Genomic DNA, 26,011 nt, shown 5'->3' with positions numbered 1-26,011 from the left:
ATTATCTTAAATTGTGATATTGAACTCCAGCCAGCCCAGAGAAAGCTAACATTTTGCCAGTAGAAAAATACTGAAATCAAACTAATAGTTTGAAACACAGCTTCAGTTGCAGATTTCTCTCTGAAGCTCCAGTATTTGGAGCAGATGACAGGAGGGTGCAAGAGGTCCTGGGGCTCCTCTGAGCAAGGTCATGCCTTTCAGTGGATTGCAGGACATGACTAAATAATCTGATTTTCACTGGCCTTGCAGTATTCACAACATAAACAAACTGGTTCTTTCGTATAGCTAAAGAGAATGGGAACTGAATTGTCTTTTTATATGCTTAGATTTGTTCTGCTTTTAATTTGCCTTTATGTAATCACCAATGGAAGGCAATTGTGTGTATATTAACATAATTAACTCTGCCTCCAGCCATACTTGTATGCTAAAATATTAATTGGTCTTCTTTTATGGAATATTCCATGCTTTCTATACAGGAAGAGCATTCCAGATGCCTGGAAAATAGCCCTGTGTATGTTTCTTGGTGCCTTTAGCATCTTTCCTTCCCTGTGATTGCTGACTTGGGAGGGAAGTGCAAAATGTCCATTCCATTTCCCCCTTACTGATTTCTGTGCAATCTTCTCATCTCAAGGCAGCTATAATAGAATTATAAAGCCCTTAGATGTTTAGATATATGACCTTAATTACTCAAAGAGTTTTGCATGTGTTTAGTCACTTCTCTCTGTCACAGTGGAGAGCTAGAGTTAAGCAAATATAAGGCCTTGAGTATCTACTTAACTTGTGCTTTGCTGTGCAAGCCCTGCACCAAATGTTTGCAAAGTACTTCAGCTTTAAAAGAGAGAAAAAGAGAAGGGCACAGACTGTAAAAGATTAATCTTCCTTGAATGGATATAAGCTGTTTGAGTGTAGGAGAATTAAATAATTGCTGAAGAAAATAGAATTTTTTTCCTGTTATCACTGCTGGGGTACATATAAAGTCCATTTTATATTTCTAGATTTATGCAAAGAGAGAGTCAATTTGATTGTATTACCACCTGCTGCCTCCCTAGTATTGTTCCTAGCTGCCAAGACTGACTAAATATTTGCAACTTCTAATCAATAAATAACATGTTCTGCTCGAGTCATTGTCTGGTGAGATCTCAATGTAATAAATTCGGATGAGTTATGGCAGCTGTCACTTTAGTACCAACTAAATTGTTACCATCCATTTTATAAGTAATGGAAAAGTAGACTCTCCTTCCTCCTGGAATGTCACATCCAGCAGGGTCTGTAGGGCTCACCTGGTAACAGATTCTGGTAGCAAACATTGTTTGTAGCAGACATGAGTTAACCACGTTAAGAAGACCTTCCTCAAGTGAAGAAGAAGTGGATTCTAACCATTCTCACATCTAAAACTTGCAAGGACAGGTTCTTTTCCATTTTCTTTGCAAACAGTTGATGCCAGCTACTCCAGGACTGCAATAATTGCTGTAAATGTGTATTCTGTGCATCCTGTAGGTGGGTAGCTGGGCCCTGGTCCGAGTGCTCTGCATCCTGTGGCAGTGGATTTCGGCACCGGCAGCTCTCCTGTCACCAGGCCATGGCCAATGGCAGTGTCCTGGCCCTGCTGCCAGGAGCCTGCCCAGCCAGGGACCAGCCTGCAGCAAGGACACCCTGCCTGGGGCACCCCTGTCCCCCGGGGCCACCACAGACCACCCCACAGGTAAGTGACAGCGTTTGTCTGCAGCCTCCTTGTTTTAGGGAAGTGGGGCAGTGCCATTGTCTGATGAGCTGCCTCAACATCTGTCCTCTTGCACAAGGCCCAAACTCTGTGGCTGTAATTATCTTTCAGACCAGACAATTAGAAATCTTGTTTTTTCATTTTATGCTCTCTATGCAACTTTTTTTTGTTGATGGCATGACGTGAAACCAGAGCATTAGCTGCAATGTAAGCTAAGCCATTTAGATGTATTCCATTTTCCAAGCTAGCTTATTGCTTTTATTGCAGTCATGTTAGTACACAATTTGCCTAGCTGTAGTTTTGAAGTCCCCAAAAAAGATATATGAATGTTCTTCAACAGCACATTGAAGTTGTTTAACTCACAGAATGCACAGAAGTCTGTCCTCCTATATTTTCTGTTTCTTCCTTCATGCAGCAAACTTGTGTTCATCTTGATAAGGTTTGTATTTACTGTTCAATGTGCAAAGTAATTAATTGGAATTGCTGTTGCTGCATTCCCAAGACAGGTTTTAGCAAGGCATGTTTGTAATGGGCAGAGCTACAGAAAGAATTCTGTAGCAGGAGGGATGTAGCACGATGAGAGAGGACAATGGATTTAGCTTTAGGGAGGAAAGTCAGAGTCTTGGCAAGATTGCACAGAGAGAACCAAAAATATGTAGGCCTTATCCAAACTGAGGTGTGACAGGGCTGAAGGAGGCAAGATGCAAAAAAATCATGGCTGGGCTGTGTAGCTGGGTAACTCCAGGAGGATAATGCTGTTGTTACTAACTTGGCTGTTTCTTTTTCTCTGCCCTCACCCTTTTCTCTCCACTGTCAGTGCTCTGGCCGCTGTGCTGGCCGCCCCGCAGGTTCACAGCACCGTGGGTTCAAATGTCAGCTCCAGAATGGATCCTCAGTGCCAAACTCTTCTTGTGATGAAAGAAAGAGGTAAACAGTGGGGAGAAGTTACATTTTAGATTCTTTAGATGATCAAATTGAAGGTACAGGATTGCCACTGCAGTACAAGTAGGCAATTTCTTCTGTGTCAAACAAGGGAAAGAGTCATCCCTTTGTGGACACTGGATGAATTCAGGAACCCAGGAGGGGTTATGCCTGAAGAACACACAGCATCCAGTATGGAGTGTTCAAGGGCCAGTTAAGTTTCCTTAAAGATAAAATACCTTTTCTACTCCAGAGTTAAGAAATTGGTTTAAAGAAACTCATGTTTTCTCATGAGTGAGAAGGCGTGATGAGTGAGCACAAAATTAAATCAAGGGAATACAACTTAAATATAAGAAAAAATAGAACAGGTTACCCAGAAAGTTGTGGCATCTCCATCTTTGGAGATATTCAAAACACAGGAAATATTGAGGATCCTGGTCTAGTTGGCTGTGCTGTGATCAGGGCTGTGGGGGCTGCTCAGTTCTGTTGTTGTGTGAATAAGGGTTTAGCACAAAAGCAAACCTTTCCCTGCCATTTATTCCCCTGCACAGTCCTCCTGCCAGAAGGAACTGTTCTTCAGAGGGGTGTGATGTGTACTGGCGGCCAGGCCCCTGGAGGCCCTGCAGTGTGGGCTGTGGGACTGGGTTCCAGTCCAGACCCGTGTCCTGCGTGCACAGGCAGAGCAACAAACCCGTGGCTGAGCACTTCTGCAGAGGGAGGAAGAGACCAGCGACCTGGCAACACTGCAGTGTCACATCCTGTGGCAGTATGTAAATGTTTATTTAAATACGAGCATAGTAATAGTTTGTAGCAGTTATATTAGAAAATGGCTCACAGTTGTACACTATTGATTCTACAAGCATTTGATTGTACATCAAAGGTAAAACTATCCTCTCCAAGGAGCACTTCGTAATCCTGGGGTTTCTTTTCTCTAAGTAGGCCAGTTTGATATTAAAGCCTCAAAAGCACTTTTAGAAACAGGATATTTAGGAAGTTTTTTGCAAACTTCCCTACACGACTGTGCCAGTTGTGACTCAAAAGTCTCTGAGCGAGCTGTTAATGCCTCCAAGATGGGGTTGTGTTCTGAAACAGACAATGAGTAAATGAATGCAGTGAGATCACACCTCTCGCTTGTGACTTTGTTTAGCTTTGAATCCACTGCTGCCAGAAATGCACACTAAAATAATTACAAAGCTAACAGGAATCCATCAGTTGTTTACAATTACAATGGCAAGCTCTGCTATTTCTCTTTTGCTCATTATAAAGCCTTGTAATGTTTAAATATATTTTTCAGAAGGCGAATGCAAGGATACAACTCACTACTGTACATTTGTAAAGCAACTAAAGTTATGCTTGATAGACACCTACAAACAAAGATGTTGTCAATCATGCCAAGAAATGTAAGTCCTCTATGGCAAGTTCATGATGCTGCAGTGAAGAGATGAGAAGGGTGGTTCATTAAACTAACCTGCCTAAAGTATATTCTTGTAAATGAGACATTAGTTGTAACAGTTAAATGGACGTGGGGCTAGTGAAAGCACAGCACTCTGGATTGATGTGCTGGATAAGGTATTCTTTCTGGGAGCTTTCATTTTTAATTCTTTGCAATGGAACTTCCAATGTTTTAAACAGGTATGGATTAGCAAGATAATATTATGGCATATCATCTGTAAAATTTTCCAGGCTATCATTTATAATTTTATCTGTGAAAAAAAACATTACCTAACCAGTATTTGTTGCTCTTACAAATACTGGTTACTGTCCTTAACTTATGAGGAAGAGTCACAAAAATACTTCAAAAACTTTTGGAAATGCAGCAACTATTGACTCCCAGGATTTTGGTTTGGGGTTTTTTTCATCATATTTAACACCATTTTTAAATTTACAGAAGCTGTGGCTTGTAGCTGCAAAATTTTGGCAGCAGTTTCATTTTCATAACCAGCTTGAGCTTAAGGGTTGATCTCACAGGATGTGCTTTATGGATACTTGCTCTCAGATGGATACACAGAAGTACATTGAATTTTTCCTGCTTGTATTTCTGTGTATGCAGTAAGAAGCTATAGATCCTAATACAATTTTCAAAGCAGCAATAGATCTCTTTTGAATAAATGAGGTGTCATTTTTTTATTGTTTCTATTCTAATTCCAGTCTCTGAAGTACAAAGTTCTGGCATGGTTATACTTTTGTACTGATATTAAATGAGACAGAAGCTTCCTTGTCAGAGCTGTGAACAAACACTTGTGAGCACTGTTCTCTTGCACATCAAGTCAAATGAGAAGCCAGTAACTGGCCAAAATAGCTGTCAGATTCCTTGTCTTGAATAATCATTCTATTTTTCTCCATTAATGGGGGAAAATGTCCAAGGAAGAATTATTAATTGCGAAGATAGAAAAGTGCAAGAAATTTATTTTGAGCATTTTTCCATCAAGATGGATTTTCCATCATGACCGTTAACTATCTGAGTCGTTTGCAAGTTGATAAATTCTTACCATAGTATTCTTGGGTAAATTATCTTCCATATTGCAGATTGTCTGACTAGGGCTTTAAGCAGAGAGGACCCCACAGGAGGCAGAAAATAGTTGTCTTTTTCCTTTTGTAGTTTCCAAACTACTGCTCATATTGGAGGCCTGAATGCTCACTTTGGCTTGGCTCTTGTTCCCTCTCTGACCTGTGTGACAGGCAGAGGGCTGGGAATGCTGTGGGGCAGCTCAGACACAGCATCCTGCACAGAGGGTTTGCATCACTGAGAATTAGGGTAGCACTACTGTATAGAAAATGTTTGGGGTGGACTATTGTGTCCAAGGCTGACTGCAAGGAGAGGATATTCCTGATCATTACCTTTTTCATCAGCAATGGGTCTTGATTGTTTAAGCAGTTTTTTAAATTAAACATTTGTAAGATACTTTTGTAGATATTTATTGTCTGATTTTAAAGTGCAATATTTTTTTTTGTACAGTGTTTAATAAAGATTTTTGGACATATATTTTTTCTTATTACCAAAATTTCTTATTCATGTTTTCCCTTTATATTTAAAGTTTTCAAATGTTAACACATAGCATTTTTTGTTGCTTTAACTTTGGTTAAGTATGCATGCTGTACCAAAGCAGTGCTGTAAATGTTTGTGATTGCAATGGGCATGACATTCCTCTGTAGATTATTTTATTGCTTCTCCAGTACCTGAAGATTTTAGCTTCCTCATCGTAGTTTTGATTTTTCTGAAATAAAGTATAGTTTGATTATTCACCACTGTGATTACCCTGATATTGTTTATTACCATGATTTGCATGGTAACTGTGCTGTTGTTCTTCGTTGTTTTTTCTAATTACTTTGTCCATAATTCTGAGAGTTTTTAAAAGCCTTGGATTAGTTCTTATTTTTAACAGTCTATCAGACATATTGTCAATTTTCACTGCAGTCTGCTTTGCACTGATATTATGAGGCAACATAGATGTAACCTGACTGAAAAAGTGGGAAGATAATTTGCCAAAATCCAAATGTCAGCTCTGGTTCACTGAAATCTAGAATCAGGGTTCTTTAAAAGGTGGAGTAAATTTGCATTTCTTTTCTGGGCCTTCATCAAGCAGAGTTCATTTAGATCTAACAGAACAGCTCCATGTTTTGTATTTAGTGAGTGAGTGATGGGAATACTTCAATGAAAAAGAAATCGTTTCAGAATATCCAATATGTGTAGTATTTAGAAAGAATAGTCTAAAAAATAGTATGAACAATAAAAGCTTTAAGGAAAATTTTATTAAATAGAAAATAAATGCATAGCAATTTAATGGTGATGTTTCAGAGTTATCCTAGATAACAATATTGGCAAAGGCTTAATTTTCCTTTTGAATTCCATTTGTGCAGTTTTTAAAAAAAGCAAAGGCTCTGTACAGCAGTGCTGTGGAGCCTGCTGCTGGATGGCAGAGTGCAGAGAAAGCACTCTCAGAATAGCAGCTGAATCCATGAATAGTTTTTCTCCTTTACATCTTGGTTTAGCATGACATCATAAAATGCTTTTTTAACAGCTGTTATTTTGGAAAACTATTAGTTTTCCAGCCGTCTCCTCTCTTGGTCTGCATTTCAGTAATTTGTTGCTTATGAGAAGGTTGACGTCAGGTATTGAATAGTGTCTGAAGGTTTATAATATCATTTGATGCTTTTCCTGGAAGCACAATCAGTGTGTTGGGGCTTTTTTCAATTGTAAAGTAATAAAGGCTTCTCTCTTTCACTATTAAACTTAGGGGAAAACATTATGGACAAAATGAAAGGAAATATGCCCCTCCACCCTAAAAAAGCCTTGAAACACATCTGCAGAGGAACTGTTAAATGTATCTGAATATGCCCTCCACTTCCCTTCCTCTCAAAATGTTTGTACCGTGCTGGTAGGTGGCAGCAAATGACTTTCCATAACTTAAGGGAGGGAAGTGACCTCAGAACTGAAAAAACAGCTGTGAAAATTTAAAAAAGCATCTGGGCTCCCTCACAGGCCCAGCAGAAGAGCCATTTTGAGCAGAGTATGCAGGCACATGTAACTTCATGGACTCAGACTGCATTTCTCCCTCCCTAGAGAGGGAGAGAGTTGGAGGGCATTGGGAGCTTCTGTAAATGGCTCCAGAGGTACCAGGACTGTGTAAAGCATGTGGACTTGAGTAGGTGTGACTGTGCAAAGTTTTGGCTTTGTTTCCTCAAAAGTTTTGGCTTTTTTTCCTCAGTTGTGGCATGACAGAGAATGACTCAATAGAGTGTATTTTTTCTTTTGTGGTACAGAAAGATGACAATCAACTGGACTTTTTCCTGTCCTGCTTTTAGGATCTCACAGATTTACATTGTCCTTGTTCATTCACAATCTGAGGGAGGTGAATAATTTTCAAACAGAAAAGTAAAACTGATTTGCCATGTCATTAACAGAGTAAGTGATACTACAAAATCACAGTACAAAGACAAAAGTTCTGTAAAAGTGACTGATGCTCTAATATTGTCTGGATGCCTCTCATGCAATGCTTTTGTGCACAGCTGATTTGCTCAGTTCAGCTTTCTTGCTTTCATATGACCAAGTTCCTGCTTTAAAAATATTCCCATCATTGATCTTAGCCCTTTAATAAGAGACATTGTTTATGAAGTACAGCCACATGATTCTGCAGAACCCAAATACTGCTCTACACCAATGGGTGTAAGATATACAATACTGAGAAAAAAAATCAAACTGGAGTAGTGTGGTAGAGCATGACAATACAGTTAATTACAGAACTATTAATTGGGACTTACTTATTAAATCATGAATGTAATAAAACTAAAATTGATTCATTTGGATTTTTCAAAATCAGCTAAAATACATAGAGAAAACACTAAATATTTCACACAGAAGCAATTTCATATAAAATTTCTGTAAAAAATGGTTTCTGTGGATTCGGAACAAGCAATTCTTTGAAAAGCAGACAGACTGAAGCCAGGCTGCCTACAGATTTCTGCATCTCAGCTGGTATTTCTTTTTCCACCTGAGTTTACTCTCTTTTCTGCAAATCTATGCAGTCTCATATTGAGATTTGACTGAATTTGTACACTGGCTTTAAAGATGATTTAGACATGCACTAAGTCTATCAGTGTGTCCAAGATGCATCAGTTTTGCTTTCTTTGGAAGTAAGGCTGAAAGAGCATGATCAGGGAAATTAGGAAACAGTCTAATGACATGCTTTTGGTGGTTGAGTGGTTTCAACTACATGAACAGAAAAAGATGAGGTTACCACCTGTTAATTGCTACTAGAAATTACAGTGGGACCTTTATACTCACTTTAGATCTGAATGAAGTTAAAGTAGTGATGACTACAGCTAAAATCAGGTTTTTAGAAATACCTAGGTGTCATAGCATGCTATCTTGTGATCTGAGCAACAAAATACAAAGAAAAAAAATCTTACAGATTCCTGAGATTATGACTGATTTGTTAGATTATTTTAAATAGCATTATTTGCTTACTGTATAAAATATTTTATCAGCAAAAGGCACTTGTTATTTCACAATTACAATAATTTGATTGCAGAAAATATCAAATAATTAAATGTGTTATAAAGATGCTTGAGATGGAGCATGATGAAATCTGGGGAATCAAGAAAACTAGAATGCACAATCAGAAAAAGCACAGATGCCATGTAGGGAGTAGTGCTCCTTCAGCATTTGGCAAATCTTTATTAGTCTCGTAATGAGAACTTTGGTTTGGCTTTGGTTTTCTTCAAACTTCTAAAAAGCAAAATTCGCAGTATTTAACTTGCTTTCAGTGTTAAAGAGAAAATGAACAAGCTGGTTTCCAATTATTTAACTAAGGTGCTTGCAATACTGCAGGTGAGTATTATGACACAGCAGGTACTTCCTCTGGAACAGGACTGCAGTCTGACCCGGATGGTTCTGGGGACAGCCGGCGGTAGAATCTGTGACCCTCAGAATCTGTGTTGACATAGACATAACCCACAGCATCTGGATTGAGTCCTGGGCAGACCTCTGGCTTCTTTGGCGTGTATTCAGTGCGATACAAAGTTTCATCTTTAAAAGGAACTCCAGTAGGTACAACCTCTACAGGTTTGAAACTTTGAGGTGGATTGGCTTGATGAGGTATGTAATGGGATCTGAATGTAGTTAAACTAGCAAATTTTCCTGTGGGCTTTTGAATTTCCTCTTCTTTCTTAATAGGCCCTCGTGGACAAACTCTCCAGGGTTGATAGTCTTCTTTTGTAGTAGTCTTCCCTTGAAAAGGGCCAGTGTTTTTTCTTCCAGGAGCTGGTTTCATGGGGGCTCTAGGAGCAACCTTGTGTTTAATGTAATCCAGACGGTTTGAGGACTTGAGGTCCATCTTGTCTGTGGGTGGAACGTACTCTCTTGGTTTGTGGAACTCGGGCACGGTGACCAAATACGGCTGATAGCGATCCTGGAATTCAGTGGTTCCTTTAAAAGGATCATCAGATCCATGTTTTTGACTTTCAGGCTTGCAGCTCTTTGCTTGTTCCCCAGGCATCCCTTTAAAATCTCTCTGGTGGGTTGTGAGATCTTCAAAGGGTTGGTCACTTGGCTTGTACTCTTCCCTTGGCCTGACGAACAAGGGCCCCAACTCATGGACGACGTACGCCGTGCGATGGATGGTGTTGCCATCAAAAGGCCCCTCTGGCAGCTTGCTGTCACAAGGTTTGCAGCTTGGGGGGGGATTGGGCTGCTTGGGGATGTAGTCATCTTGAAACGTGGAAGGATTTCCAAACCTCTCCGAAGGTGGCTCGTAGTCATGTACCAACTTACAGGATTCTGTTCTTTGACTTTTCCATAACCTGTAGTGATCTGTAAGGCAAAACCAAAATTCCACCACACAGGTGTTATTACTTAAAACCAGTCCTTTAAAATGAAGACCAAGTCTTCTGGTATTAAATCTTGCAAAACAAGGAAAATGGATGTAAGTGAAAATGATAATTTTATCTGCATGTTTGTGATCTGATGAAACTGCCTTCTATTATTGTGTGATTTATTAGTGATAAAAACAGACCCCCAAAATTTTACCTGATGCCCTATTTTGACTTTTTGCTCAACAGAAACTATACAGAAAATAGCCTTATACATGCTTTAAATACAATATCTTCCATTTTACTTAGATTTAGCACCTTTGCACTGACCATTATAATAGAATAATTTGTGTCAAGACAGATCATTACTGGGATGATGTATATGTAAGCTATACTCTACACAAGCAGAAGCCTAAACTCCACTTTTGACCTACTCTGTGGAAAAATAAGTGACATGAACTAAAAGTACCTGAAAAATACACCACACCTTAATTTCCATCCAGTTTTGCCTGGATAGCCCAACCAGGTGCATGTTGGAATTTCCTTGTACCTGACCAAACCTCAGAGAGGGCTTTTAGCTTAGAAGCAATAGGTCTCCCCTCAACAGGAGCACTGAATGTTTTAGGGCATCATCACCTGCTTCCTAGTATGTTTTACTCCCTGTCCCAAACCAACAAATCCAGTTTCCAACAGAGGTAATTCCAATGCTGCCTTCATCTGGGTTATTTCCCTTTCTGTAGGGGGCAGAATTATTACCTCGGTAGGTTGGGATGGTATCCACTTTGGCATCTGAAGTGTGTTTCCTCTCTCGAGGCCTTGCTAATGTCACTGGTCCTACTTTATGAGGATTGTAATCTCTCTGGTAAATGGTTCCCAGGTCGATCTTCCCTGACTTTGGTCTATATTCTTCTTGTTGCCGAAAAGGTCTCGTAACAATTTCATATGGTAAATAATCAGACCTGAATTGGGGAAAAGAAAACACTGGTCAAAAAATCTTTTCTTCCTTCTGAAGCTACTTCTCTATTTTTTCCACTATTTGGAAAAATAAAAAAATGTTTACTCTGAAAAATCTATCAGACACCACATGTTGGAGGGATAGCACAAAGGAGAGAAAACCACAGTACATAAATCTAGGTCTCTGATGCATTATAGAGTCTTTACTCAAAGGTAGATGGTGGAGTAAGTTTTTTAACACTCTGAGTCCTATTCACAGTTTAACAATATTATTTAAAGTGTCTGAAAGGCGACTTACAAAGTTCCTATAATTTTGCAAAGAAATGATCAGAAAGCAGAAGCAGAGCAAAGCTCAAATTACTACAAGTGGTAGTAGCATTTACTGATTGCATGAGGAGAATGGAATATAATCAGAAACAGCATTTCACTGTTTTTGTATGAGCACATTACATTAAAAGGATGTCTTTTACTTATGTGGGTGTTTAAATAGACCATACAAGCACATGAGCAGTCTGCAGAATAGCATATGGCCTTTCTATTTATGTCTCTTTTTTTTTGATAAACAAAGAAATTTCACCAGATACACTCATAGCTTAAAAGAAAAACAATAATAATGGAAAAAGTAAACGTTGATGCTGCTGACACATCACTAACAATGAATGAGTGATTTTTTTTCTAATTCTTTGAAAGATGCTCTTTAATTCTGTAAGCTTAAAATCAGAGTCTGTGCAGAGATAGGACAGATATACTGAACCCCTTTACAGTTTGCTTTCTTAAAGCTAATAATTTTCTTAAAACTAATAATCTGAATTGAAAAAATCAGTAAAAGAATTCCTGTACTTTTGTCTTAAGATTCCATTATCTTGGATTCTACATATAAATTACAGAAAATTCCCCAACTCACCAGGTTTTCCATAAGACCTAAATTTCCTAACAGGCTGAAAACAAGACAAAAATTTTTAATTCTCTTTACAGGATAAAGGCTGCTGTAAAGAATGCAAATCTTGCTGGATACATGTTTTGCTATTTTTTATAACCTTTTTTGGTAACTGTATTTCTAGACTCAACATTTATATTTTAAATATGCAAAAAGTGCAAAGGATGCAATGACTGCATTTTGAGAAGATTGCAATACAATACTTAAAAAACAAAGAATGAAAAACTTAACAGACTAATTCTAAAACATGGTTTGAAAATATTTACTTGAACGTTGTGGTGCCGTCCATTCTCGCCTTATCCTCTTGGACCTCTGGTTTTGGCTTACAGCTCTCAGGAGGGCAGAGGTTGCCATAGCCAGGGTAGTTCTCCACATATTCAGTTTTGTGGCTCGGTTTCACTCCATCATCATAAATCTTTGTGGGTCTGTGGCAGCAGCGGTGGCGTCTGGGTCAAACACATCAGAGAATTTTGAATCGTTTCATTTAAGAGGGAAACCCATATTCTGTCTACCGGGAGTGAATAACAAATGGGGAAGATTGAACAATGTCAGTAGTTTTTGTTTAAAATCTTTTCTGAGTGATAAAACCACAAAATACTGTGCTGATGGCACAGGTCCCAGAGCACATCATGCTAATACAGTAATAAAAGCACTATCAGCTGGGACTTAGTCCTTGGTGCAGAATACAAAGCATGGACAGGGTTGATCTCAGTTCTCTAAGTGGTGCTAGCACCAAGATGCACTTTCCTCTTGTCTGTAATGTTTAATGATATTCCTCCTTTTATCTGGAAAAGTAACTAACCAAGCTTCATTTCCTGTCTCATATCGTCTCTGTTTTACTGCTATTACTTTATTGCTTGTCTTTTTATTTCTGTACATCTCACCTATTTTCACCACTACTGATTAACACTTTTTGATTAAAATTTTATGGTGTGAAATCTCATGTGCCCTTCTAGTGCTGTGCAGGCCATTTATAAATTTTCAACTCTTTTTTTCCTCAACAGACTGACTAAATTCTCTATCCAAAACACATGTTTATTTGAAAGTAACAACATCTTTTTCTTAATAGGTTTTATTTCAATTCCTCCTGCTTCTCATTGTTGCTTATATCAATGACACTATTGTGGAAAAAAGGGAGGTATAATGGGAGGTATATAATGACAATTCCTTATTTATGCCTTGTTGTTTTCAATTAATGATCCATAAAATTAAAATTTAAATGTTATTGTTTTGAAAATCTTGTTGTATTAGTTCTAATTTGCACAATTCACATCTCTGGCTGACCTCAAGGAAATACATAATGACAGGTTTTCCTCCTACTTATGGCTGACAACTTGCAATGCAAAGGCAAAAAACAAATTTTTTTTCAAATGAACAAGTATTGTAAAATTCTGTGATGAAAAGTTAATTATCTAAACCCCAAGAAGGGGAAAATTGTACAGCTCTTAGGAAATACAAATAAATTCAAGTTTCAGGAAGCTAGATATCCAAAGAACATTTCAAAGGTCTGCAGAGAATTTTAGCTAGCACTGAACACCAGAAAGGAAAATAATAAATTAAAGCAAGGTAAAATAGAATACAGAAACAGATATGAAGGACTCCTGCTGGTAAAATGAAAAAATGAAAATGAAAAAAACACAGAAGTTCTTCGAGACTGGAGATCCTAAAGCTGGTATTAGCTTGTGCTGCCTGATTTTGCCAGCTCAGTAGTTTAAAAAATGAGAAATAAAGTAGCCCTGTCGAAGAACTCAGATCCTTTCAAAGCCTCTGGTGTTTACTCCTTTTCAATCAAGTAAATTAACAATTGAGAGACCTTTTCAAAACACAGCAGGAAAGAAAAGAGGAAGAAGAGGGAAAGAACAGGAAAGGTAGGAAAACAAGGAGGTAAGTGTGTGCTATTTCTCACTACAGTGTTTGCCTGTCATTACATTTGTCATGAAATTCACTTTCACCTCAGTAATGTTTTTTTCAGCAAGTACAAACAGCACATACTGTGTCACATAGCATCTAATAGTAACAGCTAAGCAGAAAAAAAAGACATTGAATGGATGGTTTGAAAGCTGGTTGAAATACAGGTTATCAATTTATAATGTTCTTCATGGATTTTTTGGCATACAATTCAAAGGAGTTGGAAACAAACATTATCCATCTGCAAAACCTTCACTTTGACCATCTTCAGTTTGCCATAAGCTGGTCCAGAAGACCAAGCACCAAACACCTTCTGTGTTCTGGGGTCACCATTTTTAAGGACTTAATTCTGAATATTTTTAAGCAATGTTGTGAGTATATCCCGTGTATTGCAGAATGGACTGAAATAGATAGTAGAAAAGTAATTACCTGTAGTTCTTGGTAAATACAAAACAGGGGTGAATGCAATCTACTCTTATCTTTTCAAGGAAAGAGATGGTTGGAATTTTATTTGAATTAATTTTTGATCCAAAAATGTCCTTTAAACCACTCATTTCTAGTGTATAAAATAATTCTGAACATTCTAACTGCACTAAATTACTTGGAATCAGATGGTATTGTTGAGGAAGTTCCTACATCCTACTCTGTGTGGTGAAAGTGCTTTCAGTCAGCCTGAAGATGTAAAATTAGCTTGTGAATTTGACTTGGAGAAGAGATTGGGGTTTTTTTGGTTAACTGATAAATCTGCTTTAGGATGTTGTTAAATTTAGAAAGTTGTCCAATTTCTAAACCCAAATTTTCATTTAGATAATTTTATAAAAATAATTATATAAGGCATCACAATGCTAGGAATCATCAGAAAATACAGATTACAGCTCTGATACATGAAATATGTTGCTTAGAGTTTGGCCTGCACTCTTTGAGACATTGTTTATTTTTAATTTCTTCCTTTTATTTATCTTAATTTCCACCCCAGAGTTACTGATAATTCGAATGGATTTGGTGAGAATATCCCTTTTTCCATGCCTGACTGGCAATGCTTTGATGGATTATTATTCTTTCCCTTCTTTGTGGGAGACTATCTTGTGTCTTGCGTAAGGTTTCTTGCATAAGGAACAGAATCTCAGCTAAATAAAAGTGACAGTACATCAGCTCTCTTGTGCCAAATGCTCTTGTTCTGGTTTAGTAGGATGCTGATGATTTTAACTTATTTCAGGCCTGGCATACATACCTTTTTCTTTATATACAATGCTAGCAAGACCCTTGAAATTCTACCACAAAGCATTTTCCTCCCAGAGAACTAGACTAATAATGGGGAAAACTTAATATTTGTAGTAATAGAAAACTTACTACCTTTCTACAAACACAGCTCAAAGCTTTTATTTTTAATTTCTTTTTAATTTTGCCAGTGCACACACTATGGTCTGGAAGACAGAAATAATGGATGGACATTGTTTTTGAGTCATCTACTTTCCTGTTCTTGACAGGAGATCTGGTAGTTCTTACTGGGTTTGTATTTATATGTGGTCAGTATGATGGCTTCAGTGTCCCATATTTTCGAGAAATCTTTTGTTTTAACTTTCATTTATTCAGGAATATAGATTTTTATGATAATGATAACAAAAGGGCAAGAAATGGGGGAAGTTGACAGACTGAGAAGGAGATAAAGCAGTAGTTTATTTTTGTGTCTCAAAACAACTTTTATGCTTTTGTAGGCTGTGAGTATCTTTTGAAGCAGACTAATACTATTTTTGAGTGCAGAAAGTTCATCTACCACACAGGTTTTATTCTTCTTTGGAAGCCAGATTTAACATCCTGAATTTGAGAAAGCAGAACGAAGTTCTGTCTTACTGGCTTTGCTCCCCTGTAAGTTTTTTCAGTGTTTTTTAAATTCTGCTGATAGGGGAGATTGCTTCCTTCTATTTTATTATTTAGAATTAAGCAGTAATTATAACTCCATAAAATTTCCTGCAGATAGTTAAATGATAATGCCTACAAAACATCAGATATTTATAGTTGCTTTGAAGTCTCTGCTAAGCTGTGTATGCATTCCAGTGTCCAGGTAACACTGCCAAGTGACCAAGCAGCCTTCCCCTGAAAACAGAAACTCTGTACACTGAAGCAAACACAATGTGCTGCCTAAACCAATAATGGCTTAAGCTTTTATTGACTGTAAAAACTTCAGTGAGGTTTATTTTAAACCACAAGCTTTATGCATATTTAATTCAATTATTCATATTATTGAAGTCAGTTTTTGGATTGAGAATTTTTGGTTGAGTTGAAGCTCATTTTGTGCTGTCTCATTGTGTTATCTCACCATCTTTGTACTTGAGCCCGAGCCAGGTTTGTTATCTCATCATGAAAACAAAGTGTTCCAACTCTTCACTAATCTAGGACTTAAGAAACAAATTTATGGGGCAAAATTCACCATAGGCTTGGCCAAAAAGAACATGAGGAGCTTTACTCAGTGCCTTCCTCACACCTCTGTCTACAGAGAACAAAAGAAGTGGCTGATGAACAGACAGACAGACTTCCCACACAGAAACACATGGAGGGGGCCTGCTCTGCAGCCCTTGATATGAAACTTGTGGGTCGTGGTGCACTTTGCAACCATAGGGTTTGCTCTATACTTCCATAAACATTGAGCACACCTCTTTGATCTTATGATGAATGTTCTTGTATGTAGTTGTTAGATTTTTTTTTTTTTTAGTATGAAGTGAATTTTTGAATCCTAGGGTGATTATTTTTGGGAATTTTTTTTAAAAGTAGACAGAGAAGAAATTGAAAATAGTAACAGTTGTGACTCTAACCTGTAAATTTATATCTGAATTTGGAAAGGTCCAAGTCCCCTGTTATCCTGTACTAGTAATTTTCCATAAAAAATTGCCTACTGTACCCTCTTGTGCCAGCCTCCCTGGGTCAAAGAGGCTACAGGAGAATGATGAACTGTTTGTCTCTCTATGGGATCATGGAACATAAAGCAAAGTGGTGAGTGCTACTGGATGTGATGGCAGGAGGGCAGATAGATTAAATCTCTTTCAAGGGCTGCAGTGCTTGCACAGGTTTCTGACAAGGTTGCCAGAATTCTTCCAGAGGTTCCTTGGTGTAGTCCTTCAATGGGAGCTGGCTCTGGTTTCTGGAAAAGCCTGATTCTGATTTAGTCTGGGTGGCTTTTGAAGACTGTCTCCATTCTGTTCTATTTTAGTCCATTTAAGACCTTCTTTTACCCTTACCTGATTTAAATGTAAATACACTACTTCACTTTTACTGAGAACATGCTCATACTTGGGTCCCCAGTGGCCCAGGGAGCGGCTCATGTTATCAATGAGGTTGGAAAAGGCCTCTGAGATTATCAAATCCAACCTGTGACCAAACACCACCATGACAACCAGACCATGGCACTGAGTGCCACATCCAGCCTCTCCTAAAACACCCCAGGGGACGTGGGCAGCCCATTCCAATGCCCAACCAGCCTTTCTGTGAGGACATTCTTTCTAATGTCCAGCCTAAAGCTCTTCTGGAGCCGCTTGAGGCTGTGTCCTCTCGTCCTGTCACTGGTTGTGTGGGAGAAGAGGCTGAGCCCGATCTCCTGCAGAGGGTGAAGGAGCCTCCTTTTCTCCAGCTGAACACTCCTGGCTCTGTCAGCCACTCCTTGTAACACTTGTGCTCCAGACCCTTCCCCTATTGATCTGATTGACCTTTTTCCCTTCTCTGGACACGCTCCAGCACCTCAGTGACCTGAGAATGGCCTCAGTCCTGAGCTGAGAAGCCCAGAGGTGGACGCAGCACTCGACCTGTGGCCTCAGCAGTGCTGAGTGCAGGGGATGGGCACTGTCCCGGCCCTGCTGGGCCCCGCTCCTGCCACAGCCCGGTGCCAAGGCACTCCTGGCTCACGGTGGCTCTCCTTCAGCTGCTGCTCCAGCACCCGCCTCCTTTTCTGCGGGCACTGCCCAGCCCCTGTGCCCCAGCCTGTGCAGCTGTGTGGGGCTGTTGTGACCCAAGGGCAGCACCCGGCCCTTGGCCTTGTTGAACCTTTTACCACCGGCATCATTCCATGGGTGCAGCCTGTCCAGGTCGCTCTGCAGAGCCTTCCTACCCTGCCGCACACCGACAACGCTGCCGCCAGCTCGGTGTGGGTGCCGAGGGAGGGAGGGCGGCGCTGGCTGGCTCGGTGCCCGCCTCACTCACCCGCAGGAGCAGATCTCGCAGATGCAGCGCGGCGGCCCCATGCCCGGCCCGCTCGGCCGCTCGGCCGGTAACCAGGGACGCCGCCGCGAGCGGCACCGGCGGCGCCCGGCCCGCCCCGGCCCGGCTTCCGTCCGGCGTCACGGGGCGGACCCGGCAGCGGCCGAGCGGGGCGGGCGCGGCTTTCCGGGAGCGGCGGCGGAGCGGGCGCAGGTGCGTGTGCCGGTGCGTGTGCCCCGAGCCGGCAGGGCCCGGGCAGCGGGGCTGGCCCCGGCGCGGCCTTCGCCCCGCGGGCGAGCCGGAGGGCAGCGCTGTGCCCCGCCTGGCGTGGCCCCGGGCAGCGCGGCCGTGCCCGCTCGCAGCGGCGGGAGGGGAAGGCGAAGCGGGGGAACCGTGAGGTTTGTGCCGCTGCGGACGGCTCGGTGTCCGCTGGCAGCACGAGCCTGAGGCGTGCTCAAAGCGCAGACACGGCCCGTGGTTCTGTCGGGTGTCCTCGCGGCGGGCAGGGTTCGTGACGCGCCCCACGTGTCCCGGAGCTTCCCTCAGGAGCGGCTCTGATCGCAGGTGGCGTCATTAAAAACCAAAGCCTTTCCTCGAGTTGACAGTGAAACACTTGGCTCTGTTCGCAGAATTAGTCAGCCATGGTGCTCACGAGCGTGGGGAAGATGGTTGGCCTCCAGAAGAAGGCGTCCGGCATCAGGAATATCTGTATATTGGCCCACGTGGATCACGGTACGGCAGGGCTTGGTGTCTGCTCCTCTTGTGTGTGGCTGAATGGTGGTGAGATACTTTGCTCGCTGTTCTAAAGTAGGAGGATTCTGTGCATTTAGCTTTAAACTGTCTTGAACGTGATTCAGGAAAGTGAATCTGCTTTATGCACCTTTTTCTTGGCCCGATTCAGCTTGTCTTGCGTAAAAGAGCATCACACTAGAATAATTTGAAATTGAATGAATAGTTGAAATTGAATGAATAGTTGAAATTGAATGTTTGCTATGATGGTGAATGTTGGTGTGAATTTAATATATGTTTGAGAGGCAGAATAATATTTTTCTATGTTTTCTTGATAGAACAAGTTTGTTATGTAGGTGGAAATAGTAAGCACTTATTTTAGAACGTAAACATTTTGTATAATTGCATGTTGTAGTGAGGTCCTCATGTACTGTTTGCTATTTCAACTGCTCTTCTGGTCATGACAGGTAAATTTGCATCCACTCTTCAAAAATAAATTTGTGTGCATGTAACAGGAGTAATTTGATTTGTTTTTTGAAAGCTAATTTGTACTTTCCATGGCATTTTATAGTCTTTACTAATGTTGGTATATTAGAATACTATATGTAGCATCTTTTGCCATGGTTTGTATTCATTTAGTCAAAGTAATTAATTTTTCTTTTCAGGCAAAACCACTCTAGCTGATTGCCTTATATCTAGCAATGGAATAATCTCCAGCCGCTTGGCAGGAAAGGTAGAGTTACGCTGTCACTTTTAACACAATTCTGCTCTGTGCATGCTGGGATTGTAAATTCTGCATCATTAAGGAAATTCCATCTATAGACTTGATAAACCTCATTTTCTCACCATCATTCTCTGACAATTGATAAGTAAATTGTGAAGATGTTTCTACAGGCTTATTATTTTTTTTCTTTTGTTTCTATACCCAGCTGAGATACCTCGACAGTAGGGAAGATGAGCAGGTCCGAGGAATAACAATGAAATCTAGTGCAATTTCACTGCACTTTGTGAAAGGTAAGTTGTGGATGTTGGCTTGGATAAATTTTAATATCCAATTTTAAGAAATTTTTTTTTTAAATTAACATTTCTGTTAATTTTCCTCGTCTCTTCATTGTTGCTGTTGTGATCTTCGTGTGTAACTTAACTTTTACTTTTGTGTTTCTCAGTGTTAGGCTGTAATTCTGCAGAGACTTAGGCAAGTAAGTCAGCCAAGATAATTGAGTTCCATCTCAGGGGCAGGAAAAACATTTTCAATCATATCTCTGAGTGGAGACCATGAGCATAGTTGCCTCATCTTTTATTTTAGATATAACTATGTATATTTTGATTTTAAGTCTTGAATCACTTAAAGGCAAGACCTTCTTTCAAAAAGACACAAGTTTTAGTACAGTCTTACTTCTTTGTTGAGATACCTGTTACACTGTGCTCTAAAGGTTTTTATAGTGTAGTTAGTGTCAGGGCATTAAAAAATCATAGCTGAAGCAGTATAACTGGGTGGCTGGAGGAAATCTCTCTGACAACTGTTCTGAAATATTAATTTGTTTGATCCTAGGTGATCAGGAGTATCTGATCAATTTAATAGACTCCCCAGGGCACGTGGATTTTTCTTCAGAAGTATCTACTGCTGTCCGACTCTGTGATGGTTGCATCATAGTGGTGGATGCTGTTGAAGGAGTCTGTCCACAGGTGAAATAAAGTGTATTAAGTAGAGAAAGAGGGAAGTAAGCAAAGTCTGAAGTGGGTTATATAGGAATAAAAGATGAGCTGTCCAAGAAGCTTTACAAAATTTTTAATAAATGACAATACAATTGAGCTGTTAAAGCGAGTAGTGAAAATAATAGTTTTGCTGAAAAACTGAACAGTGCTGGCTAATGGGTGTAGAGAAGCAGGGTTGAAACAGTGGGTATGCCATTTTGCAGGTGTAATGGAATATTTTGATATATTTATGTGGGCTTTCAGGGTTTGAAAAAGAATACACAAAATAACGAGGTTGCTTTTTTCCATGGCTTACTTTTCTAGGTAGTTTGAGTTTTGTTATTTTGGGTGTTTATGCCATGAAATCCCACCCTTCTGCAGAATTCTTCAATAAATAACACTGTACATCGTGGGAGTCATTCTGGTTTGAGTGTCAGCCTGTCCTTTACTATGTTTATTAAATTTTAGAGTTACATTTGATTTTTTTTAAAACATTCTGTACTTTTGGTGCTGTCAGGCTTTTGTAATGGGTTTTTAAAAACTCTTTCCTTCTCAGACTCAGGCAGTTCTGCGGCAGGCATGGCTGGAAAATATCCGTCCCGTCCTGGTGATTAACAAAATCGACCGCTTGATTGTGGAGCTGAAGCTCACCCCTCAGGAAGCATATTTGCACCTTAAGAATATCTTAGAACAGGTATTTGTGCTGAGGTGTCATTTCACACAGCACATTTTGTGGCACTGTGTAGCATCCAGTCTGATTTTTGACACTGAGGTGCATCTTATTCCTGATTTGTTTTGAGGTTCATTCAGAATGCTGGAGAAAAGGGTAGTAAATGCCTCTTGACAGGTCATCAGGAAAAGTGTTCATTTTTAGAAGTATTATGCTGAATGTTTTGTTCTTCTCTTAAATTGCCTAAACTTACTGGAGACTGTTCCTGATACTGATGGATTTATGTAGGAATAATGTTGTTTCATCTTTAGAATTGTAGTTTAAGTTGCCCTCAAAACTTCTTTCCCACCCAGGCTCACTTGGGTGTGTTTATCTGCCTGGTTTCCCTTTGTCCTTTGTTGTTTGCTTTGTTGGCAGAAACAATTTCCTATTTCACCATTCCTTGTTCTGAGAGACAGAGTGTGTTACATGTGATACTTTGATTCTGCCCTGGTGTGATTGACTTGGAAACTTCAGGGTGTTTATGTCAAAACATAAACTCCTGTGGTCTTCAAATGTGTAGAATTAGGTGTGCTTTAATTGCCAAATCAATCACAGGCATGCTAGCTTGTTAACACAGCTTCTCTTTTTATGTTTTCAAGGGTGGGAAAATTACATTTTAATTGCAAGGGTTGTGAAAGAGTGAATGAATCTGAGGGTGTTTTTATATATATATCTTTCTCTAGATCAATGCAGTCACTGGAACACTTTTTACCTCCAAAGTGTTAGAAGAAAGAGCTGAAAAAGAAACAGAAAGTGAAACCCTTTCAGATACCTCACCAGGAGATCAAATTTATGACTGGAGTACTGGATTGGAAGACACTGATGATTCACATCTCTATTTTTCACCAGAACATGGAAATGTGGTGTTTGCCAGTGCAATTGATGGCTGGGGTTTTGGGTAAGTTTGAGATTTAATTATTGACCCTTGTTTTTAAATTGATTGCTGCTGTTAATCTCAAGTGTTTCAGTTGCATCATGTTTCTAAAGAGGTTTGTTAGATTCTTCTGTGGTCTGCAGCTGTGTATAAATTACCTGAGTGACAGGGATCCCTGTTTCACTTACCCAGGAGCTTCTGAGCCCACGGTGGGCTCCAGCCTGGCCTGGTAAACAAACATCATTTTCTCACTTGCTGCTGTTGGATAGACTGTAGCAGACAGGGGCAGGGGCTGGTTCAGGGGTGCTCTGTTGGGTGGGGAGGGCAGCAAGGTTTGAGCAGTGCCCGTGTTCTGGTCGCTGGCCACGAGGTGGAGGCGTTGTCTTCATCCTGAAATTGTAATTACAGGGATAGCTCGGGTGTGACACAGGGAATTACTGAGTAATGCAGAGCCCTTACAGAAAATCATCTCCAGGATTTTAAATCTAAGTGAGACTGTAAATAAGGTGCCATGCATAGTTTGTTGTCCAACACAAGCAGCTCTTGTCCCTTCAGAGGGAAGGGAAAATAAAGTGGGCTGTTTTAGGTTAATTATCTTTCAAGACTTTTGTTTCTACTGATGAACTGTCAGGCCCTGGCTCTGATAAATCACATGTAATGGAGAGGGTAAAAAAGAACATTTTTCTTAATTACTTTAAAGAGGTTCTTCTGGACTGCCAGCTACAGTACTGTGCTGAAATATGGATCAGTGGAGCTTTTTCTTAATTATGGAAAATATTGACTGCTGTTTTTTGGTTGTGGGTTCTTTTCCTGAAGGTATTAGCAGAAAAAAATTAACTTATTAGGCAGTGCCAGCCTCATACAATGTGGTAAGTACATATGCTTTTCTCATAATTCTGAAGTGTTGAAAAATGCCATTAATACATATGTGGGAGCTGCTGGCACAAGGATCTTGAAAGTTCTTCCTGAATTGAGAGCTTAGGTGGTTTCTGAAAAAGAAATCTCTTTGGGCTTAGTTCACAACTCACAGCTTGTGTATTGCTGGCATGGACAGGTCCTTTTCTTAGCTGTGTAAAAACTTAAGAATTCTGAATTTCAAAGAAAAGGTTATCAGATAGCACTGTTCTGTAAACAGGATTGTTATGTGTATTTTTTTTTCTGCATGCACAGGGAGCAAATATGTGGAAATATTTTTTATTATTGCTCATAGAACATTTTCAGCAAGGAAAGCCTAGCATGTTCAGGACTCCCTCTCTGGGCTAAGCAGGCTGCTTTTGTTAACTCATGGGGACTGCTGGCTTTATAACATAGTTATGGCATTACACTTCTGTACAGTCTTCTTGGGTTTACTCATTATTAAAGTAATGATTCAAACAACAAGAATTTTCGTAAGTGGTTAATTAAAAATAATTACCACCATCTGATGGCTGAAGTGTGACTCAAAACAGTGCTTGGTTTTTAACATCATCTCTTCTGGTCCCAGACCATAGTTAAATGTGCCATGGGAAGTCTTTCCAAGTGTAAGTTCAAGAGTCATCACTAATGTATTTATAAGGTTTGTGTTATGCTTTTGAGTTTTTGATGGGGGGATAGTACACAAATGTTTATTTCAAGTAAAGCCTTGAAGCTGACTTGAAACATAACAGACCCATTCCAATACTGTTGATGTTTTTGATCTGTTATGACTAAATATTTTTACAGGTGTAAATGTTAAACAATGTGAACTGAAGACAATTGGAAAAGTGGGAGTAAAACAAGGATCTGAGATTTTTGTCCGATTTTCACATAAGCTGTTGCTGTAAAAAACATTACACTTCCATCAAAATATGTTTTCTTTGCTTTCAGAATTGAACATTTTGCCAAACTGTATAGCCAAAAAATTGGAATCAAGCCTGCAGTACTTCTGAAGACTTTATGGGGAGATTATTATCTAAATACAAAAGCAAAGAAGATAATGAAAGGGGATCAGGTATGGAGGGTGTCAAAAATATAACCTGATTTTTATTTTGGAGTTCACTTTTTTTCCCCTGATTTTGTTCCTCATAGTGTGTTCTGAAACTTGACCTCAGTGCCTGTTGACTCAGTGTTACTAGAGATATAAAGTCACCAGGACAGCCTTCAACAACTCTTGGAGCACAGAACATTCCAAAATTGACCACTCAAATACTGCATGGAGGAAATCTCATCTACCAGTGCTCAGTAAATAAGGGACACTGCAGCTTCAAGGTTCAGCATCAAGTGAACACACAAGATGAAAGGAAGATTACCAGTGTAGAAACAAGAGTAGTGACTGTCCTTTGTGAAGAGCTCTTCCAGGGCTAATGGTTTAGGATATTCACATTTAGCTCAGGATTTAGGATTTAAAAAACCTTTTTTTTGTAGGGAGTTTCCACTGAATGCTGTACTGAAGCCCTGGTCTGAAAACTACACTTTTCTAGCATTAAATATTTCCACCATTAAAAGTTAAGGGAGGAGAGAGTAGTTTCCTTATTTTCCTGTAATCATGATTCTTTTCCCTGTTTGCATGGGTGATGATTAATAGTTATAAAAGGGCTGATAAGCAGGCTCAAGGTAGTCATGTGCCATATTTATCAGGTTCTTTTTCTGAAATTGAAACCCTTGTCCTCCACTTTTAAATTTCATGTTTATTTTGTGCCTTATACCATTCTTATAAGACAGACTTCTTGATTTTGAATAAAGGTGTTACATGTTCCTAATGAAAAGTGCAGTCATAAGCCTATTGAAAAAGTGAGGAATTGATGGTAATGAGCTGTTTTTATCTTCTACCAGTCAAAAGGAAAGAAACCTTTGTTTGTGCAGCTGGTGCTGGACAACATTTGGAGTCTGTATGAGGCTGTTATGAAAAGGTGAGAACATCTATAAAGTTTTCATGGCATCTCTTTCCTTGTGCTTTGGTGATTTTTTTAAAACACTCAGAAATAATAGATGCTGGTTATATATTGCTTCTGTGGATTTTTAATCTATTTATTATTTTTCTTACAGGGATAAAGAAAAAATAGAAAAGATAGTTACCTCTTTGGGACTGAGAATTGGTGCTCGGGAGTCACGGCATGCAGACCCAAAAGTTCATCTGAATGCCATTTGTAGTCAGTGGCTACCAATATCTGATGCAGTCCTCTGTATCCTTAAAAAAATTCAAATTTTTTTTTCTATTGGCAGTTCTCAGACTTCTGAGTGTGCTCACATATTTCACTGTGTGATTTGGTATAATTTGGTTTTGGTTTTTTTTTAATGTCTGTGCCTAAGCTACCTGGACCTATCTTCTTGCTTATAACATTACAAATTGCATAGCTACCATTATTTTTACATTTCTGCCAACTTTGTGCTTTTGCACATCTTATTTTTAGGAGACAAAGTTATGAAACTGGAGGTAATTCAATGATACACTTTCATTATGTAGTTTTATATTCAAGTTTTAGTGGTTTTCCTGGAGTAGAAACTGATCTCCTGTTTTATAGTAGTGTTAGAGGTCTTCCATCCAGGAAGCTCTGTAGATATCTGGGGTTATGTTTTAGGCATAAAATTTATTAATTCAAAATCATCCTTTGCTGTTTGTCAGCTGTGCCCATTGTTTATGATAAGACATATATTATATTATGGTAGATGTGCACAAATTATTGATGTTTAAATACTAACTACTTCTGAAAATCTTGCCCCAGTTGTGCTGTTTTCAGCTTCCCAGCTGCACTTAGGGTGGGCCAGCTCTCCTTAACTCTGTCCCTGGTAAATGGCAAAAAATTGTTGCTGACCTGAGAGGGACCTGAATGCACTGTGACAACAGAGCTGGATTTTGGATCTGCTGCTGCTGGCAGTTAGTGCATGGGGCTCAATTAAAGAAGCATTGAAAGCATTTGTGTTGTTGCTGGTTGCATTCAGTAAGAAAATACAAATATGTATCCTTAACACAATGTGTTTTAGCCATGGTGTGTAATAAAATTCCCAGTCCTCTGGAAATCACTGCAGAGAGAGTGGAGAAGCTGATGTGTGTTGGAGCAAGAACATTTGATTCTTTGCCACCAGAAACTCAGGAACTGAAAAGTGGTGAGT

At 39.5% G+C, this 26,011-nt stretch overlaps 3 protein-coding genes across 6 annotated transcripts in view; 2 read left to right on the top strand and 1 right to left on the bottom strand.

Moving 5' to 3' along the window:
• The window catches only part of ADAMTSL3 (ADAMTS like 3), a 170,481-nt gene extending 164,594 nt beyond the window's left edge, over nucleotides 1-5,887 (top strand). For 2 of the 4 annotated variants that reach the window (XM_071441394.1, XM_071441395.1), the window contains exons 28-30: nucleotides 1,498-1,702; nucleotides 2,538-2,647; nucleotides 3,193-5,887. In XM_071441394.1, the coding sequence (XP_071297495.1) occupies nucleotides 1,498-1,702; nucleotides 2,538-2,647; nucleotides 3,193-3,415 (538 nt within the window). In that variant the 3' untranslated portion in view covers nucleotides 3,416-5,887. Of the gene's footprint in view, nucleotides 1-1,497; nucleotides 1,703-2,537; nucleotides 2,648-3,192 lie in introns of those variants that run through there. The other 2 variants (XR_011681472.1, XR_011681471.1) reach the window with 1 other exon arrangement.
• A 484-nt stretch (nucleotides 5,888-6,371) lies between these two features.
• SAXO2 (stabilizer of axonemal microtubules 2) lies at nucleotides 6,372-18,065 on the bottom strand. The gene is made up of 4 exons (XM_071441399.1): nucleotides 17,937-18,065; nucleotides 12,107-12,286; nucleotides 10,706-10,908; nucleotides 6,372-9,950 (listed from the first exon to the last, which is right to left on the bottom strand). The coding sequence occupies exons 1-4, from the start codon at nucleotides 17,975-17,977 to the stop codon at nucleotides 8,977-8,979; spliced, it is 1,398 nt and encodes a 465-aa protein (XP_071297500.1). The 5' UTR covers nucleotides 17,978-18,065; the 3' UTR covers nucleotides 6,372-8,976.
• The window catches only part of EFL1 (elongation factor like GTPase 1), a 63,523-nt gene continuing 55,523 nt past the window's right edge, over nucleotides 18,012-26,011 (top strand). Inside the window, exons 1-11 of the mRNA XM_071441396.1 lie at nucleotides 18,012-18,146; nucleotides 18,563-18,665; nucleotides 19,328-19,395; nucleotides 19,592-19,676; nucleotides 20,215-20,348; nucleotides 20,914-21,051; nucleotides 21,753-21,967; nucleotides 23,789-23,912; nucleotides 24,734-24,810; nucleotides 24,947-25,083; nucleotides 25,883-26,005. Coding sequence (XP_071297497.1) covers nucleotides 18,575-18,665; nucleotides 19,328-19,395; nucleotides 19,592-19,676; nucleotides 20,215-20,348; nucleotides 20,914-21,051; nucleotides 21,753-21,967; nucleotides 23,789-23,912; nucleotides 24,734-24,810; nucleotides 24,947-25,083; nucleotides 25,883-26,005 — 1,192 coding nt within the window. The 5' untranslated portion in view covers nucleotides 18,012-18,146; nucleotides 18,563-18,574. The remainder of the gene's footprint in view (nucleotides 18,147-18,562; nucleotides 18,666-19,327; nucleotides 19,396-19,591; nucleotides 19,677-20,214; nucleotides 20,349-20,913; nucleotides 21,052-21,752; nucleotides 21,968-23,788; nucleotides 23,913-24,733; nucleotides 24,811-24,946; nucleotides 25,084-25,882; nucleotides 26,006-26,011) is intronic.

The sequence above is a fragment of the Agelaius tricolor genome, unplaced genomic scaffold (assembly GCF_023055355.1).
Source record: "Agelaius tricolor isolate 1412-34295 unplaced genomic scaffold, bAgeTri1.0.p SCAF_16, whole genome shotgun sequence".
Lineage (NCBI taxonomy): Eukaryota > Metazoa > Chordata > Aves > Passeriformes > Icteridae > Agelaius > Agelaius tricolor.
The sequence above is the reverse complement of the archived record's forward strand: the minus strand, read 5'-3'. Positions and strand labels throughout refer to the sequence as shown.

Excerpts from the sequence above, each read along its gene's own strand:
- SAXO2 (XM_071441399.1), bottom strand. The coding sequence starts at position 17,977 with ATGGGGCCGCCGCGCTGCATCTGCGAGATCTGCTCCTGCGG. Across the intron at positions 12,287-17,936 it reads TGCGAGATCTGCTCCTGCGG|ACGCCACCGCTGCTGCCACA; the intron begins GTGAGTGAGGCG and ends TGTTTGACCCAG. Across the intron at positions 10,909-12,106 it reads GACGGCACCACAACGTTCAA|GTCTGATTATTTACCATATG; the intron begins GTAAATATTTTC and ends TCCCCAATTCAG.